General features: G+C 43.7%; 2 protein-coding genes across 4 annotated transcripts in view; one reads left to right on the top strand and one right to left on the bottom strand.

Moving 5' to 3' along the window:
- Positions 1-6,116, bottom strand: part of Ccnyl1 (cyclin Y like 1) — a 36,385-nt gene extending 30,269 nt beyond the window's left edge. For 2 of the 3 annotated variants that reach the window (XM_052749683.1, XM_052749685.1), the window contains exon 1: positions 5,759-6,115. In XM_052749683.1, the coding sequence (XP_052605643.1) occupies positions 5,759-5,987 (229 nt within the window). In that variant the 5' untranslated portion in view covers positions 5,988-6,115. Of the gene's footprint in view, positions 1-5,758 lie in introns of all 3 variants that reach the window. The other variant, XM_052749684.1, reaches the window with a different exon arrangement.
- A 409-nt stretch (positions 6,117-6,525) lies between these two features.
- The window catches only part of Mettl21a (methyltransferase 21A, HSPA lysine), an 83,415-nt gene continuing 72,611 nt past the window's right edge, over positions 6,526-17,329 (top strand). The window contains exon 1 of the mRNA XM_052749679.1: positions 6,526-6,707. The gene's annotated coding sequence lies outside the window, so the exon portion shown is untranslated. The remainder of the gene's footprint in view (positions 6,708-17,329) is intronic.

The following is a 17,329-nucleotide window of genomic DNA, read 5'->3' as shown; positions in this document are numbered from 1 at the left end:
AAAGAAGGCAATGACCAAGAAATTGGCAGATAGAAATAGCTCATGGGGGCAGGGATTTGATTCCAACATAGCAATCTCCACACAGCACAATTAAATAGAGTGTGTCAGCAGTTTCTGGGTACTTGTCTAAAGACTCAGTCTACTTACTGACATGCTCCATCACCCCTTAACATAGACTGCACTAGTTTTATGGCTCTGAATACAAACACTCCAAGATTCACAACTGCACTGTCAGATGAATCTATCTCTGAGCCCACATTTTGCATCATTAAGTAATTATTACTTGATAGTCTCAAGTAAGCTTACCTCAGTTGAGGGTCCTCAATCTAGAGCTCACTGCTGCCCAGCTTCTTTCTCTAGCCTCCAATGACCCCATCCACTTCTGCACCTGCCTCTGCACCAGTTCTCAGTCTTGCTCTGTCTTAATTCTCAATCTAGACTTTAATGGCTGCGATCATTCATATACTGAAACTTTCTTCCTTAAGTCTACTTCTTGAGAGCACTTTATTCAATTAAATTTAAAAATCATTTCTAGGTTACACATTTACTATCTCCACTTCATTGTATACCCCTCAATGTTACTGGTGAAACATCAAAGCTGAATAGCCTCTGAAGAAAAGAGAAGACGGCAGCATCCAAAGAAGCTCATTTTGAGTCATATTCTGGAAGTTCTAGGCTGATATGTTCTACAACTGGAATTTACATTCCTGCTTAACCACGTCTTTGTTGTTAAAACCTTAGAAAAGGCAATTTATATTTCCTGGTAGCTGTCTTCTTATGCAATCAGCTACAATCCCTATACTAGCTCAAAACACTGAGAGGAAAATGAAATATACAAGACATCCACAACACATTACAGAGTTTTCACACCCGCAAAAGCAAACAAGCACATGTTGCCATTAAGCAAATACATGTTTTCCTTGCTGTCCTCTACACCTCACCTACAACCCCAAACGTGAAATATACCCTGCAGATAGCTCTAGCCAGAGACCTGGTTTACTTTATGGTTCCATAGGTTCATACTTACTTTTATAGATAACCACAACGGCACAGCCATGTGGACATGCCAGTGTATCTTTCCTGTCCCTTACTGCGTATGAGCTGCTGTCAGTATCTCAGTAATGAAAACAATACAATAAGAACTTTGAAAATATGCTGTCTCACATTATGGTCTGCACATCTTCGGCATAAACACCTTAAAGTGGGGTTTCTAGATTAAATAAACTAGCAATGTCGTTAGATTTTGCCAAATTCCCCTCCATGGAGTCAAATCATTTTGCATTTCCATCAGCAATATAACCTCCCTTACAACCTCACCAACTTACTGTCAAGTTTTTGGGTTCCCCATCCCCCAAATGAAAGGTTCAAGAAGACACAATACCAAAATATTAATAAAAATGGCTTATCTGTGTTTTCTTTCTCTCTCACCAACACATTAAAAATGGTTAATAGCTACTAGAAAGGGAAAGATTCGGAGGTTCTCCCATATCATATTGCCAATTCCTTCCCTACTGTCCCCTTCCAAGGGGCAGGGTCACTTGAGAGAACACTTTTTTCCAGCCAATAAGCACAGCTCCTAAAGCTGCACTTTTCATTCACATTTCTTCACGTGTGAAGTTTAAGGACCACTTGTCTGTCACTTGTCCATTCATCTTTGTTATTTTATTGACTCCATTTCCTTAAGTCAGCCTATGTTAGTCCCTAGGCAACACTGCCTTTTGTTCGAATCACCACTGGCATTCCCTCATTTCTGCCCAGTCTCCCAGCTGGTCTCTTGCATATAACCTAGTGCAGTCTCCCAAAGCCACTAATATGGTCTTTTTCACAAAGAACTTGCTCCCCTGTCTAAAATCCTCCAGCGGCTTCCCATTACAACCAAAGTTCCCATTGTTGTCAAGGCCAACTCAGCATAGAAAGGCCTAGTCCATCATCTTTCTCTAGACATCCTCTCTACTGTAGCATACTGTGTCTCGTCTTTTCTGTCATCACCAAGTTTGGTCCCATATGAAAAGCTCTCAAGGGAGCTGTCTACAGGGACGCCTTTCCTCACCCCCTACTGCTCCTCTCTTTTAGGAAAGTTCATCTATTACTTAAAGACAATAGTTAGCTTTCATCACCCCAGTGTGAAACTGTCCCTTTCCCAATCATTACCCTCTATGACTTTCTTCCTACCAGCTCATTACATTCTTGATGACTCACATACTGTCTAGTCCCACCTGTCTCTGGAACAGAAGGATCAGGATTGAGGGGGGACTACCTCTTCTATCACTGTCTATATCTGGAATACTGTCTAGCCATTCAAAGATGCTCAATAAGCACGTTTAGGGTACTCAAACCAGCTGGGCATCTTTCAGTTTTCTCTTACTTCTATGCTGTTTCTTGATTTGTCATCGGCAAATGACACTACTGACAGGCCTCCCAGAGCAGTGCTTTTCAGAATTCAAGACATGAGACAGTTTACTAAAATCACAAAATCTCCATCAGGAATCTAAATGACTAGGAAAAAGTCAGTGTTACCATCAAACTGGCATAAGAACTAAATGCCCTTAACACCAGTGACACCTCTTAAGGCACTAAATTGTAAGACTAAACATACCATCTGAATTCTATCCAGAGGTAGACCGCACCAATCATCAAAATCTGTTTTTCTCTTAGGAGAGTCTGTATAATTTTACTATGAAAGACGTCTAGCCATAAGAGACAGGTGTATCAGATACTACAGCTATTCGATGGTACACTAAGCAGTTAAGAAAAAGCACGCCACAGAGCAGTGAGCACTGGCACAGGAAGACATCCTGGAGCAGGCTCTGGAGATGAAGCATTGTTCCAGGAACAGGAAGCAGCATACACAGACAATCTCATTTTTATAAAATGAAATGTTATATTTACAGGCATATGAAAGGTTCAAGAAGACACAATACCAAAATATTAATAAAAATGGCTTATCTGTGTTTTCTTTCTCTCTCACCAACACATTAAAAATGGTTAATAGCTACTAGAAAGGGAAAGATTCGGAGGTTCTCCCATATCATATTGCCAATTCCTTCCTTACTGTCCCCTTCCAAGGGGCAGGGTCACTTGAGAGAACACTTTTTCCCAGCCAATAAGCACAGCTCCTAAAGTCAGAACATGAAAACTGCATAAAAGGCTGAGATGTAAGAAGCCCCAGTACCCTGTTTTGTGTTACTGATGTCATTATCCGTTTTATCAGACATGGCGTCAGAGCCAATGGATTAGGGAACACTGATCTATGTACTGTGGAAGTCCCAGAAGTGACTTTGAATGCTCTAAAATGTTTCAAAAGAGAATGAAGCACAGCATCATTTATTCAAGATTTTATCTAAGAAATCAAAACAACTCAATTCTTCTCTATAAAATAGACTACTTTCAAGCTATTTCTCAGTTTCCAAGGAAACTGATGTAAAATTTTCTGAAATAAAGATATTAAAAGCAAACTTTCAATGTGTTTGTATATAGTTTGTATATATTTGGTGTGTTTAGTCAAATGCTGAAATTTCTTATCACTTTACTGAGTGCCCAAAAATTTAATTTTACAAAGTTTTGGCAGCACTAAAGATCAAGCTTAGGAGCCTGTACTTTCTGGGTAAGTAGATATTATACCCTTAAACTAGTCCTGCAGACCTAAAAATGAAACTTAGAGGAAACACTGACATTTTAATGGGAATATTAAGAAGCTCAAATTCTATGCTTACAAACTCATTTTTTTTTTCAAAATGTCTGACTTAGCATTCTCTATCATATAGTTCTGTGCTTACATACCTCTCACCAGCCTTTCTTAATGTCCTCTCAGCTTCAACTCATAGTTACCAGAATAGACCCATTTACATGATCAGTAAATTTAGGTCACATTCTTTCCTCTCCCTTTACTCATTTTCACTGAGGAAGAACACATATGAGATCTAAAACAAATGCTGCCTTTGCATCAGTTACCTGCAATGTCACTAAAACAGGGGAGGACTAAGAACCAAGAGCTTTCTCTACTGGACAGATTAAAATAGAGTATACATTCTCAAGAGTCCAACCCAGCACATCCACCCCCTCCACATTAGTCCTTTAGAACAGTTCATGCAGAAGCAGCTTCAGTGATAGCTTGACTTTGCATCCTCATCAGCAATAGTGAGAATGCATACAGGCTTCCTTTGTATTTGGAAGGGACAAATGAGCAAACATGAAATTGTGTTGTAATCCCTCAAGAATTATAAAAAGGTCTTATTTGGACTCTCACTCAATACTACCCACATACTAACTGGGTTGTAAACCCAGAGGCTTACTTTAAAACAGAAGTTTTCATAAAACACACATACACATAGGCGTGCAAGCAACCCACTGTTTAAAGATACAATTACTTTTGTGTTTTTATAATATTTAAATATTACAAAAAGTTACAAAAGTGTATCGATCATGGGCCTTAAATTATTGTAACATGAAGACACCAACGGTCCAACTAAAGTTAACAGGTTATAAGACATTCCTCTAAAGAAAGGAAATCATTTGTAGCATTTAAGTGAAACAAACAGGCCAATCTGGCTTAAACTACTGATGATACTTTGTCTTACAAGTTCGTAGCCTTCAAGAACTATCCTGTTATCCGGTATTACTTCTCCCTAGACTCACAGGTTTTCAAAATTCTAATTATAAAGCATCAAGCACTTCCTCTTCTCCCTCCTACCCACCCACCCAGCCCATCCTCCAGTGGTTCAGTGCGCCGAACTTGGCTTTTCCTGCGACATGCTCAGCACTGAATAAAATTCTCCAGGCGGAGGTGGGGAGGGAAAAAGAGCCAAGGAAAAAAACACTACAGGCCCCTGTAGGGGCTTCATCCTAACTCCCAAACCTTCACATTACTAATTTAAGGCTAAATTTTAGCCTTTGACTCCCTTGAAACGTCCGGCCAACAATCTCTCCTACCCCTCTTCCTTCGGAAGAGGTAAAGTAAATGAAGTTTTTAAAGTGGCGATGTATTTATCAAAATGAGAACTTTAAAGTAAGCAGAAGACGGAGGGTAAACTCCTTGTGGGGGAAGGGAAACGGGACTTTAACGTAGCCCTGGAAGAAAACACTGACGTCTTTCACAGAAGCCCCCTTTCCCAATTTCCTTTCTTTCTATGTTCCAATTATAATTGGAAAAAATAAAGCACTTATATTGAAGATACTTTTAAAATCCTATTTAATACCATACATATTTCTGTGGCAACCTCTACTTGAACGTAAATAAGAGATCCTCAAATAGGCTGGGTCTGGATTGCTCTAATATCAGTTACCTAACTGGTTCCAGGAAAGTGGAACCATTAAGTTCTTACCTTAGGTACCATCTGGCTAAGTAAGGACAGGGAGATGGGATGGCTATTCCAAGGTTAGGGTCCCGGGAGTTTTATTAAGAAAAAGGGGCACTTTATATACAGACACATGAAGTCTTGATAAAGTCCCACTGGACGGTACCCAGCATTACAAAGAGGAAGGGGTGCGGGCTGCAGGGTCCCAGGGCGGGATGAGAGAATGGGAAGAGGGAACAAGAAACGGGGCGTAGGGGGTGGGAGAGAAACTGGCCAGAGGCGGCCGAGAAAGAATAAGGGGGTGGAGACGCGAGTCACAGCCTTCATCCCCGGTGCCCAGGCCCGCGCCAGCCTCCTCCGGGCAGGAAGGAACCCCGAGGCAGCGGCCGCCTCCCAACCGGACCCTGGGAGACGGTGGAGGCCAGAGGTGCGCCGCGGCCCGGACGCGCACGCCGCCTCCTCACCTTCGGGCATCTCTCGGTCGCTGATGTGCTGCAGGTGGTGGCCCTCGCCGGCTCCGAAATCCAACTCGGCGGGCTCCACGGCCGCAGCGGGCGCCGGCGCTACCGCCACCGCGTCCCCGGCCGCCGCCTCGTAGACCTCGGACTCGTAGTCGGGCTCCGCCGGCCCCGCGCGCCGGCCCAGCTTGGGGCTGGCATTGGGGGACACGCAACAGGTCAGCGTGTTCCCCATGGGGCGCGTCCGCTCCGCTCCGCTCGGCCGCCGCCTGCGCCTCCGCTCGCCCGGGACTCCGCTCCCGCCCCCTCCCCCAACAATGGCGCGGTCGGCGCCGGCAGCCCCGGGCTGAGCGGGGCTGCGCCCGCCCGCACTCGCCGCCGCGCCCGCCGCGCGCCCGCCCGCCCCGCCGCCCGGCCCGGGGCAGGGCTCCGGCCTCGGCCGCACCCCCGCCGGCTCGCCGCCGCCGCCTCCCCACAGCGGACTAGTCTGCGAGGGCGGCGACCAAGCCCGGCTTATTTAAAAGGGGTGGGGACCCGACAAGCGCTGGGAGACGCAGCCACTGCGGGCCGAGAGCGCGGCCGGAGCTCCTCCTCCTTCCGTCGCCGCCTCCAGACTGAAGGCCGCTAGCCGGCTCCTGCCAACCGGAACGCGTCCCGCGGTCACCTGGTGACGGGCAGCCAATCAGACTCGGGCTTCCCTCCACGCGCCCGCCTACGGCCCAGGCACGTGACTCACAAAGCCCCGCCCCATCCCTCAAGCCGCGCGGCGCGGACTCGGGTTTCCATTCATCGTGGGCAGCTGGGGAACCGGGGGTCCGGGGGCCGGTGAGCTGCGACAGTTCGCTGCTCGAGGCTGCGCTTCGAGGCGGGCCCCGAGGGCCAGGCTGGGTGGAGAGCTGGTTCTGTCAGCAGCCGGGCTTCTCCATGTCTGACAGCTTCCCTTTGCTCACCCAAAGTAAGTTGCACCGGACTTGGCCGGTTGTATACAGCTAGATGCTCCCGTCTTTCCAGTGTTACGTTTTCGCTTGCAACTTAACCATAGCAACCCCGGGGCTCCGGTCTCACTCTCAATGAAGAGTTGTGACTGTGCCTTGCATGAGGCCCGAGGACACGTCACCCTTCAACTTCCTCGTACGTAAAATAAGGACCAAACTCGTTCCTCCCAGCTCAGAACAACTGGGAGCCAGCAGCTCCCATTTCGCCCGTTTTCTCCCATCCCGCGACAGGTATTCCCAGATTTCCTTTCTTTAACTAGCAATACGGAGAGCAGTTTTCTCCTACAACATTGAGAACCACACGGTGGGGTACCTACAGTTCTAATTGATGGAGATGGTAGAGGACAGGTAACATTTAGCAAGCGCCATGTACTGGTCACCATGCCAACGGAGTTCCCTAACTCTAAGTTTAAAGCAATCCAGTGTCTCCCAGATTTTACTGGGGGGGGGGGGGGGGAGTGCGAGATGCAGAAATTAAGTAACTTTCCCAAGGTTACATAACTGCTCAGGCATGAGCCAGAATAGTCCGGGTGCCGGGTGATCTAGATCACTACCTACACCTTAATGTGATTATCCCAAAGTACCAGTGGAAGGAAGTCACACTTGGGGAAGGTGACAGAGACTTAGTATTTGGTGGTGTTTAGTTTAAGAGTAATCTTTTCACGTGGGTTTTTAAAAATACCTTCTCTAACTGAACCTTCAACTGAACTTCTGTTCCAGAAGCCCAGGCTCCCAGTGCATTCAGGCAAATGAGAAGCAAAAAAATTGGAGCATCTAGCTGTCTGAGTTCACACTGCTGAACTTGGGGTAGAGACACATCTATCTGACCCGAAAGCCAGTGAGGTCAAGAGTTTGAATGGTATACTGGAAATAGTTGTTGAAGTCTCACATGAAACTGGAAAGTCACTATCAGATATATTTGTGACTAAGTCACCCTGGACAATAAGAAGGAAGGGAATGAAGGACCGACCAGTGAAGGGAACATATTCATTCTCACAGGAGGGAAAGAGAGGTAGTCCCGACAAAGTGCGGTGGTGGCTGACGGGAGATGGACTTCTACACGTGTATGAGGTGAAATAGGAAGTGCTTAGTTAGCAGCTGGATATGGAGGGGGGCACAAAAGTAGAATGCAAAAAAAAAAAGAGGCTAAGGTTCTGATTTAGGGGACTAGGTAGATTTTGACGCCTCCCTCCTAGACAGTTAAAGGAGGAAGCATAAGACTGGAGAGGAAAATAGTTTTCTACATTAATTGGCGTATGGCAGTGAATCTCTCCGAAAGTTGGATGTGAGCCTCTGTAAGCTAACTCCATCTTGTGATACAGTTTACATTCTAAGAATGCTGCTTTGGGTTCCTGGTTACTTCTGTGGAGCAACTTGGGATCTATGGTTTTAGTAAATGAGGAAGATAAAGCCGTTCAATGAAACAAGGGTAGAAGTCGTATTAAAATCAGAGAACACAGGAAGTAATTGAAGCCATGGTTTGCGGGAGTGGCTACCTTAAGATGTATATTAAAAGGAGGTCTCGTGGGAGGGAAGGAAGGAAACTTGGAGAATGAGGGGATTTAGGTGGTATTTAGCTGATTGTGTAGCTCTCGGTGAACAGGTACCTTAATGGACAGAGTGGGATGCTGCCGTTGGCTATGGCAGCTCTGTGTGTGTGTGTGTGTGTGTGTGTGTGTGTGTGTGTGTGTGTGTGTATGAGCAAGTTAGATGGTGAGGAGTAGGGAAAGACACAGATAGGAGATGAGAAAGTGTATCAGTGGCTTTTCTTGTCACTGTCACAAAATACCTGACAGAAGCAAAGGAGGATTTATTTTGGCTCACACTTTAGAGAGTAGAGTCTGTCATGGTGGGGAAGGCGTGATGGCGGGAGCTCTCAGCCTGCCACTTCTCACATTCTAGTGAGGCATCAGGAGGCAGAGCGTTTCTGGAAGCCAGAAGAGGGGTGTCACTTCCAAGGCCCTCCCCCAACAACCCACTCTGCTAGCTAGACATACACCAAAGGTTCCACCTCTTTCCCCACACAGCACCACCAGCTAGGGACCAAGGGTTCAAACACAGAACATCTCCCATTGAAACCACAACAGAGAATGAGGCGAGGCTGAGAGAGGACCATGAGCTCAAGGCTAGCCTGGGTTCTATAGTGAGACCTTATTTGAAAAAGATGAGGGAGGGATAAGAGGGGAGAAGAAGGCAGAGGGTGTATGACTAAAGACATTTTGTCGCTGGTCAGTGGTGGTGCACCCCTTTAATCCCAGCACTATGAGTTCGAGGCTAGCCTAGTCTACAGAGCTAGTTCCAAGACAGCAAGGTTACAGAAAGAAAACCTGTCTCAAAGAACAACAACAACAACAAAGAACAAAAACACACAAAAAAAATTCTCCTTTTAAGATGGAAGAAAAGGAAAAATGAACACACTTTAATACTGAAGGGTAAGAGCTTACGAGTATAACAGATTTTTTAACTCAGAAGAAAGGGGGAGTGAGTAAAACAATGTCCCCAGGAAGGCAGAAACGTCTGGGATCCAGATCTGGGATAGCTAAACTCTGGGAAGCAGAAGCAAGGGGAGAGAAAAGACCTATGTGACATGGAGGCATTTCTGGTGGAGAAGTTTGGGGAAAGTTCACTTTGCCACTCCTATTTTCCTATAGGTTTTAGTTGGAATAGAGCTGTGGAAACAAGGAAGTATGTGTAGACTTAATGAAAACAAAATATTATTTGTGGGGGCTAGTTTTATGTCAACTTGACACAAGCTAAAGTCATCTGAGAGGAGGGAACCTCAATTAAGAAAATGCCCCCATAAGATCGGGCTATAGGCAAGCCTGCAAGGCATTTTTTTTTAAATTAATGATTGATAGGGGAGGGCCTAGCCCACTGTGGGTGGGACCATCCCTGGGCTGCTGGTCCTGGGTTTAATAAGAAAGCAGGCTGAACTAGCTAGAACGCAGCTCTCCTCCATGGCCTCTGCATCAGCTCCTGCCTCCAGGTTCCTTCCCTGTTTGAGCTCCTGTCCTGACTTCCTTCAGTGATGACTAGTGATGTGGAAGTGTATGCCAATTAAACCCTTGCCTCCCCACGTTGTTTTTAGTCTTGGTGTTTAGCACAGCAATAGTGGCCCTAACTAAGACACCCTTGCCCCTCAATATTGGTAAAGAATTGGCTTCAGGATCCTGCAGATGCCACAGTTAGAGGAAGCTGAAGTCCTGGTATGAAATAGCACGATATTTGCATAGAACCTACCCGTGTGCGTTCTCCCATGTATTTCAAGTTACCTATAACACCTAATGTCAGTGCCATATAGATAAGTGCAATATGGTAATATTTATAGAGTAATGACAAGAAACAATGTGTGTGCCTGGTAGAGATGCAAGTTATTTAAAATATTTTCAGGTCACTGCTCACTGAACCCATGGAGGCAGAAGCCACAGATACAGAGGACTAATGTCACTTCCCTCGGATGTGGATAAATTGAAGAGCTATTTGAGCAAAATCCATGGAGCTCAACTCTAAACAGGTATATCACAAAAGGGGAAGGTGGCATTAGTTATTCTGTCCAGGCAGTTAAAAGAAATAGCAACAGCTTTTGAGGAAGAGTAAACGGAAATTAAAGAGATACAAAGTATTTGTAAAAAGTATGGGCATTTGCAAACCCTCTACCACATAGAAGACCACAAAAAGGACCCCAGGGAGTGTTAGCCTTTAAACAGGAAGAAGAGGTTACTTCAAAAGGCAAGGGAGCAGAGGGGATTAATTTTTAATTTAATTCTGTTTAAAGCATTTAGTTAAGTATTGATGACAAAAAAAAAAAAACCTGAACAATACATTAAAACACGGGAAACCACAGTGGAATGGGAGTGTTCAATGAAGCCTCCTTTCCATAAGACCTAGTGACTGTGTTCTGTTGTGAAGATATTGTCTGAACTGCTAGAAATATCACTGCATACCCTTTTAGATGTCTTCTGATATCTTGAGGTGATATCTAAGATTGAGTTCCAAGACACTGCCTGCACATAACAACAGACATAAACAGATATGCAGGGCCCTAGAAATTAAATAATTAAAAGCACAAGCAAAAAACCTGTGAACCATTTCTTTGAAAATATTTAACTTTCAAGGAATAGTAGAAGACAATAAGTTTTAAAATTTCCCTGTCTTTCTGGGAGAGTGATATATAACTGAACAAAATAGTAATTCTGTGGTAATTATTAGGTGAAAGTTGAAGTCTACAAGAGAAACTGAGGTTTTGTTTATAGGAGCCTGCAGTAAATTCATGGTTCATCTTCACTGATTACCTGTTCAGTTGAGGAGACAGCCTCTAGCTGTTGTATCTTTATTCCACACAGCATAGAGAAAGGAAGAGGGACATCCACATAGCATAGTTTTACATATCATCGGTTTGCTCTTACCTCCTTTGAAGTTCTCATCTCCAGTGTTTGGTCTCAGCAGTGAAAAGTGTGACGTATTACTCAGAGTAGGATTTTGTGGGTAAGTGATATGTGTATATATTTTTTCCTAAGTAGAGAATCTATGGTTACCATCATATTCTCAAAGTCTAAACAAAAATGTTAAAGAATTATCACACTCGGCATGATGTAGAACAACTTGTTCTTGTTCTCTTGTTCTTAAATTCAAATAATCATAACCTGCTTATTTAGTCATTTGATGGTACTGGTAGGCCCATCTTAATAAACTGTCTGAGCGTTCCTCAACTGTTCTCCCATCTTCCTTCCTTTTGTAGTAGAGATGAGAATGCTAATTTATTTGAAATAGTGCTCTGAAAAAGAGTGTCAGTTCATCCCATCAGGACAGATGCCCTTTAGACAGGTGACTTCTGGCCCCAATGTCATCTGTGATAGAGTTCCTACTATTGGGGCATTTTATGTGGACGCTCTAGGAAAAGCTTGCATTTAAAGAGAGACCGAGTGTTTTCTTTTGCTTTCCTAGGTCTCTACTTTGCTCCATCTCATATGTTCTGTGTGCTTCTGGTATTTTATCTCTGGCACAGAGGCTGCACCTGAATCTGCTGATATTTAACTACCGTCTGAGACCCCCCTGCCCCTCAGTCGGTGCCACGATACTCAGGCCATGGCCTGGCAGGACTTCTGGTCCCACTGGCACTGGCCTTGCCACTGCTGCCAAATGTATTTTTTAATTAAGTGTCTATCATTCTGTTTACCTCTAAAGACTCAGGAGTCAAATGTTGGGGTGAAAACCTGCTAGCTCTCAGGGGCCAAGAAGCAACCAGCTGACCTTCCTTTTTGGCCAGAGACCCAGCAAGAGAGCATCTCTCCACTCTTCCCAAACCAAAAAATACCTCAAATCTCCAAGTTCCTCCTTACTCCTTCCTGTGTGTCTCTTTATCCATATTCCTGGCTCCTCTGTACTCTCTATGATGAATTCCTGTCAACTAGTCACTGGCTCTGCTCCCTGATCCAAGGTTGATTTTATTAGCACACTCTCGGGGTTTCACAGTGTGATCAAATACCCCACAACATGGTTTCACTTTCCTAGGTGCTAAAATCCTTCTCAGCCTATTGGTAGCTCTTCTTAGATGTGTAGGGACAGAATAGTGCTTAGGGTTTCCTAAATCAAATATCAGCTCTCTTCCTTGCTACGAAGAACTGTCATAATATGTGATCTGTGCCCAGGTGTTTGATGGGCACCCTCTACACTTGACCAGGAAATAAACTCACTTGGAATCTATTTTGGAACAAGTCAGCTACAACTGTTCCAATTGTTGTTGGGATAGTTCCTGTCAATATCTCCTCCCTCCATTTATCTGCTTCACTGTTTATTTCTCTTGTGTGCTATCTTAGGACTTTAAGCTATGTCAACCCCTCTTTATATTTATATTTTCAACTTTATTTACGTGCATGGGCATTGTGCCTGTATAGTGCAATGCTCTTGAGGGCCATAGGAAGGCACTGGACCCCCTGGGACTGGAGTTACAGACAGTTGTGAGCTGCCTCGTAAATGTTGGGAATCCAACATGGGTCCTCTGGAAGAGCAGCCAGTACTTGTAACTGCTGAACCATCTCTCTGTCCCTACTTATTTTTTAATTGTGTGTGTGTGTGTGTGTGTGTGTGTGTGTGTGTGTGTATGTGTGTGTGGTCTATGTACACACAAGTGCAAGTGCAGGTGTTATGAAGGATAGAAGAAGGTGTCAGCTCCCTGGAACTGGAATTACAGGTGATTGTGAGTTGCCACAATACAGGTGCTAGGAACCAAACTTGGGTTCCCTAGTTTGTGTTCTTAACTACTGAGCCATCTCTACAGCCTCTGAACTTATTTATTAAAGGGAATCTTTGGCCAAGTGAAACAAGTTTCTCTTACATTAGAAACATTTTCTAGCAATGATTTGACATGTTCCCTCCCAATTCTTCCAGAAGCCTTTTGACAGCAGCCTCTTCAAATAAGCTGACATTAGAAAGACAATTCTGGAGGGGAAGAGGAGTTTCATTAAACTTGACAGCCCTGAACAGTCTGACTTCTTTGTTGCCAGGTTTGTCTTCTCAGAAACCCAGCTGAGACTTAGGGCAGGAGCTTTTTCTTATAATGGCTCTGTTGCCCTGTTGTCAAAATAATCTTTATCATCCCAGCACTAAGCCTTCCCTGAAGCACCTCTAGAATCATGCTATCAGAAGACATTTGCACAGCAATCTGGGTGGATGCAGGGGCCAGGGATCTTATCTTGGCAGATGCTTGCTGTAGAAAGCATATTTTTTTTTTTTTTAAGAAAAGAAACTCCCAAACCCCAACAACCTAGGTTGGCTTAGACTCCTCTGTGTGGTGAGCCTGCCTGTTTGAATTGGCTTTCCAAGAATGAGTGGTCAAGCTTGACTTCTTGAGGTATAGACTGTGACCCCAAATTTAGTAACAGGACATCTGCTGGGTGCTTAGGTATAAAAGGACAATAGTCTTCTCTGACCTGTGTCTTTCAATGTCTTTCCCACAGATGGAATAGGTTACTCCCTTGAAAAAAATAGCCTGGTTATTCGATAAATAACTAGGGGAGGAATAGAGGAAGACTGAAGCTATAGGAGTGATTAAAAACTCAATTATCCAATCCAGTGCTGTCCTAGTCTTTGCAGCCAAAATCAGGAATCCAGGATAGCAGCTCAGCTGGGCCATCTGGTCAACCTATACTTGTTCTCTGGTTTTTTTCTGGAGCAGTTTGTTCTACAGCGCTTCTCTCATTCCCTCAAGACAGGTTCTGTCTCTTGCTTGTAAGGAGTTATTCTGCAAAGTCAAACTGTAGAACAATATGCTCTCACATTGTATGGTCATTGCTTTCATGTCTAACAGCCCTGTGACAACCAAATTCTGAGAATACAAGTCTTCTGTTCATTTTACATATCCTTAGCTAAATCTATACCTAACTTAATAAATTTTTTGAGTGAGTGCATAAATGAATGAAAAAGCTGAATAGCATGTACCAACATCAGAAGTTGAGAACTATTTAAAGCCATTTTTTTCCAGTATCCTCTTTCATGCCTCTGTTTCTAGCTTCTAGTCTTCTGTAGCATCTCTTTAAAACAACTGTCATTTTATGATAAGTTCATAACTTGGGGTCAGGAAATGAATCAAGTCACACATCACTGCTTAGGAAACAGAGGATACAGCTGGAGTAGACCAATTTAGGAACGGAAATGACCAAGTTGGCTTACCAGCAGTATCCATTCGGACTAGAGCTTAGATCCTCCGTTCCTCTCCATGCCTCGTCTCTGAGGCTGGAATGTCCATGATGGCTTCTTCTTTGCATGTCAGGTACCAGGTTTACAAAGTTTGGGGGACATCTGGGGCTACTATACACATCATGGTTCTCTCAAGAGCAACCAGATTTCCTATTACACCGATGTGTAATGCCAATATGTTTCATGTTTCCAGCAAAGATACCAGTCTAAAATTACAGAGGAAGAAGAGGAGCTGTGGTCAGCTTCATTCCTTATTGGAAAAACCCTTCAAAGCCAGCTCTTGTACTGTTGATCTTATTTATTCACTACTTGACAATGGATAAGCTAAAGTTATTGGAACCAATCTTAGTACAGTATCCAGAGAAACATTGACCCTGTGGACTTTAGGAATCTGTCTGTCTGTTTGTTTGTTTGTTTTGAGAGAGGGTCTTAGGGTGTAGCCAAACTTGTGATCCTCACTGCTCAGCCTTCCTAGTGCTGGGATTACATGTATGTGCCACCAAGCCAGCAGCCTTTGGGTTTTTAGTAGATAGAAAGAACATGGGTTCACGGATATGATCAGTTATTTCCATTTTATAATGTCTCCTTACACATTGAATCAAACTGAAAACAGTATTAGGAAAAAAACCTTCAGACTTACACACTAACAACCTTACATTTTTTCTGATAATTCTTTCCATAGAGCAACCTAGGATCTGTGTTTGAGCAAATGAGGACTCCTACAGAGAAAGAAGCCATTGCAGAAGACAGTGTCCTAAATGAGATTGTCGTTGTGGCTTTTAACTAGCAACTGCCATGTGGGCACACACTGAGTGCAAACTAATATCCATGACAGTCACCTGTAATGGTGATAGCTCAGATTCTCAGGCAAACCTCCCCTGGCCCAGCAACATGCTAAACGCATTATATAAAGGTAGTAGAATGATGGTGTCATTCACTATTGTCTGTTTTTGCAGTGAGATATGCAAGGTCTCTGTGCCCTTCTCCAGAAGTGTCAGGAAAAACCTGCAACATCTGTCAACCCTGCTTAGTGTTCCTTTGAGTCAGAAGTCATGCTTTGCTGGCATTTTGTTTCTATAAAAGAAATGGAAAAATCTGACCCTCAGAGTCCTCAGTGAGGTGAGAGCCGTAAGGAACCAGTCAGCATTGGTGCTGGGTGTCTTACATGGAGAAAAGGAATAAACATGGTTAGAAAAGTACACAGTCTAACTGGTTTCATAACAGGTACTTGACCAAAGCTAAACAGAAAGTAAGCAGTGCTGGTTCTGAGGCTCACCATCAACTAATGGTAATTAAGAAGTAATTTGTAATGATTTGGATGAATTATGGGCCCTTACCTTCATGCTGTGGGCTGGAATAATGTTTTTTGGAACCATTAATGCAACCTGAAACAAAGGATATGTCAGTAATACTCACCTTTATTAAAGTTTTTGTTATCTTTTTCATTTTTTTTTTTTTTTTGAGACAGGGTTTCTCTGTGTAGCTTTGCGCCTCTCCTGGAACTCACTCTGTAGCCCAGGCTGGCCTCAAACTCATAGAGATCCGCCTGGCTCTGCCTCCCGAGTGCTGGGATTAAAGGCATGCGCCGCCACCGCCCGGCAGGTTTTGTTATCTTGCTCATGATAGTTTCTTGAATTTTTTAAAAGACGATGATTTACACAAAATGAATAGATACGACTGAGAGAAAGATTGTGGGGAAAGGAGGTGGTCAACGGGAGTGGTACACAGGTACCAAGTGTGTATATATGTGGCACTGTAAAAAAAATGAAGTTGACTCAAACTGGTACCCAGGTTATTAAGTTTTGAAGGTACTGCTTAAGTTTGGATACTCTGGCAAGTGTTTCCCATTCATTTCCTTCCACCCTCCCAGGCACCTGCCAGACTTCTGCCAGAATTATGTGAGAGATTCTGGACACTGCCTGGCCTACTCATGAAAGAAAATAAAGGGATAAGCACACCCTTGGATGTGTTTCTGACTGTTGTTCTGATATTTCCAAACCATTGATCCAAAGACCCAAATTCCGGTCTAGGCCAGAGAACAGCAGTGCCCTTTGTCCTGTCCTGAGGATCCCAGCATCACCCATTGCTGAAGAAGAATCAGGACAAGTATGACAAACACATCTGAAACTACAAATGTTGACTGTGCCACTGGGCTTCAAGAAATCACTCACATGTTGTCCCCCACCATTCTCCACTGAAAAAGAAAAGGAAAATGGATAATAGCCAATTAAAAGTGATGACAAGATATCGTCTATTAAAGATTAATAGTACTTACTATATTTAGCTTCTTACAGAAGTAAAAATATCTATCATCTGTAAAGAAATTAAAAATCACCTAAAGATAAAAATAAAACCCCATCCCAAGAGATCCCTGCTATTAGCATTTTATGGCATACTTCTCTAAACTTTAATAAAATGTTTCGATGACTTAAAAGTGAAACTGTGCTACCTATATAGTTTCTCTTTCTTGCTTTCTTAACAATATAAACATTTTTCCTCTGTCACGTGTGTGTGTGTGTGTGTGTGTGTGTGTGTGTGTGTGTGTAATTTGTAATGATCTCACAATATGCCTTCATCCATCCATGAATATTCATCAAGGGCCAGCTAGTCTCCAGGCAATAAGCTCAGAATTGTGAGATACTTCAGGTAGCAAAACAGAGAATTTGGCCTTCTGGGGTTGATATTTAAGTAGAGAGAAACCTTAAAAAGTAATAAATAAATGACCAAATGCATGACAGTTAATAGAGCAGTGTTTCATAAGGAATGCCAGGGAGTCTTCTCTATTAAGCTATGCGACTACATTGTATCCCATGCCTTCAAAATGTATATGTTGAAGTCCTGAGCCCTGGTACTTCAGAATATTTGGGGATAAAATATTTTGTTTGTT

The sequence above is a fragment of the Peromyscus californicus genome, unplaced genomic scaffold (genome assembly GCF_007827085.1).
Source record: "Peromyscus californicus insignis strain IS unplaced genomic scaffold, ASM782708v3 Scaffold_21__1_contigs__length_65335640, whole genome shotgun sequence".
Lineage (NCBI taxonomy): Eukaryota > Metazoa > Chordata > Mammalia > Rodentia > Cricetidae > Peromyscus > Peromyscus californicus.
Note: the sequence above shows the minus strand (reverse complement) of the source record. Positions and strands in the feature narration are given on the sequence as shown.